The following is a 2276-nucleotide window of genomic DNA, read 5'->3' on the forward strand; positions in this document are numbered from 1 at the left end:
AGAGACGCACCCAATTCCGCGTTGAGGTCAGCAAAGCCCAAATCACTGACCATCCCTCCCACTACGGCAAGGCAACATCACCTAACATTATTAAAGCCACCCACCCATTTACTACTTCCACCACATTCCATCAAGAAAAGTACCAGAAACCATACCCCATAAAAAAAGTAATAATAAAAAAATTAAAAACAAAAACAAAAACAAAATAAGAAACAAGAAGAGCAATACTTAATTCCAAAAGGCGACAGTGGATCCAATTAGCACCAACGATTAAGTGTTAATTTTGTACACTTTTCCAATTAACTACGTCAGATCCCTAAGAAACTGAATCTAAATCAAACTACTAATTAGAAGAATACTATCTAATAATTCTTGTTTGTACTGTTTTGATTGTGAATTTTGATCGCTAGCCAAATACGCACCCGTACGGAGGATCAACGGGGAGTCATCATCTTCTTGAACTCGTCGAAGTTGACGTGGCCATCGCCGTCGGCGTCGACGTTGCGGATCATCTTCACGCAGTCCTGGTGCGAGCACTTCAGGCCCAATCGCTTCATCACCTCGTGAAGCTCACTCGCCGAGATCAGTCCGTTCTTGTCGAGATCGTAGAGGTCGAAGGCGTCGCGAAGCTCTTGGCTCGATCCGCCATTCATGATCTCCGCGAACTCCAGGATGTCAATGTGGCCGTCGCCGTCTCTGTCGAACTCCGCCATTATGCTGCGCACTTCCTCCAGGGACGAAGTATCGGAGCCTAGCTCACCGAACACGTCCCTAAGCTCGTCGCAGGAGATCTTTCCGTCACCGTTCTTGTCGAACTTGTTGAAGATCGTCTCCAACTGCTCCCTGGATCCCACCGCGCCGACTCCAGAGCCTTTCCAGCTAGGGTTAGGGCTTGAAGAAACCAAATTGCTCTTCGACATCGCAACAGAAAGAGAGAGAGAGAGAGAGAGAGTAGAGAAGGGCTCTGAGCTCTGTTTAAATGCGTGACAAACAAGAGATATATATAGGCGACTTTCACTAGGTTGCGATCAGGTGTTTGCCGACTTAGCGTGGTTGGAATTTGCGAGGGCTTAAAGATGGGACGTGGAGAATCCTCATCAAATGAAAAACGGACACGTGGGAAGAGAAGTGAGCAAGGGTGTAGAGGATTTGGGCTATAAAGGAAAATTTTGTGCTGGCTGGGCTTAGAAGGAAGGAAAAGATATCTGTAAAGGATACGTAGCAGATGGCAGTTGGGCATGGGAGTTACTCTTCTTGTTGCTTGATTCGGTTTCGTTGCCGCGTGGATTCAATTAATAAATTCCATAATTAATGGGAAAAAGCGCGTAGAGTGTAAATGTCATAAATACCCAAATAAGTGTGAGGAATGCAAAGGGTCAAATATTTATATGAATATAAATACAATAGGAAATTAGTTATGTGGTTACCTAGAAATAATGTTCGGGAAAATTTTAATCACTCGCGTGTGAAATCCAGCACGATGAAATCAGCATGATTAGTAACATTAATATGTTTAATTATCAGAAATGAGGGGAAGTCATCAATCATCCTTTGTTAATATGTTTAAAATAATTTGAATAAGAATAAAATAAAAGGTTTTTAAATTTGACTATTTTGCTTTTCAACTTTTGCCCAAAAAAAAAAAAAAATCACTAGTGTAGCGGTTTGTAACAATTGCTCTCCTAAGAAAGGTCTTGAGTTCAAGTCCTAGCATACATGTAGTGTGTGTAAGTTTAATATATTATCGCCCATTTCAATAGGAAATGTCCTATAAAAAAAATGCGTTTGAATGAGGAAAATAAACTAGAGATTTTGACAAAAAAAAACATAGAAATTTAGAAATTCAGCGTGGGAAAAAACATGTAATTTGAAGGTCATAAATCCCAACTTTAAATTCTATCTAAAAGTCGTCAGTTCTAAAATTTCAAAAGATATTAAGTTTTTTAAAAAATATAACTTTACAAATAAACCTTAAATTCCGTATTTTAAATCTGTTACCCAAACAAGAAACTTTAGAAATTCTAGAACATTAATTTCTGTCATTTATGGATTCCTTTGTACTTTTAAATTTTCTCATCCAAACGCACTGTACGGGAATAAGGAATTGGAATCGAGTCAACTACTCCCCTAGTTGATATGATTCCTAGTTTTGAGGTTGATTATGAATTTTAACATAAAATCCATTTCCAACAACAACAACAAAAAATGAAATCCACATAATTTTTTTTATTCATTATGGCCCCGTTTGGTCAGAAAATATTTGATGGGAAATTCCC

The 2276-nt window shown here is 38.9% G+C and overlaps 1 protein-coding gene across 1 annotated transcript; it reads right to left on the reverse strand.

Annotated features, from left to right (window-relative positions):
* Positions 1–206: 206 nt before the first annotated feature.
* On the reverse strand, positions 207–984 carry CML23 (calmodulin like 23). Its single transcript, XM_008230991.3, has one exon. The coding sequence runs from the start codon at positions 918–920 to the stop codon at positions 435–437; it is 486 nt and encodes a 161-aa protein (XP_008229213.1). The 5' UTR covers positions 921–984; the 3' UTR covers positions 207–434.
* Between the last annotated feature and the right edge of the window lie 1292 nt (positions 985–2276).

The sequence above is a fragment of the Prunus mume genome, linkage group LG4 (assembly GCF_029339155.1).
Source record: "Prunus mume cultivar Tortuosa linkage group LG4, ASM2933915v1, whole genome shotgun sequence".
Classification (NCBI taxonomy): domain Eukaryota; kingdom Viridiplantae; phylum Streptophyta; class Magnoliopsida; order Rosales; family Rosaceae; genus Prunus; species Prunus mume.

Bases quoted from the DNA above. Each gene is read 5' to 3' on its own strand.
- CML23 (XM_008230991.3), bottom strand. From the start codon at position 920: ATGTCGAAGAGCAATTTGGTTTCTTCAAGCCCTAACCCTAGCTGGAAA.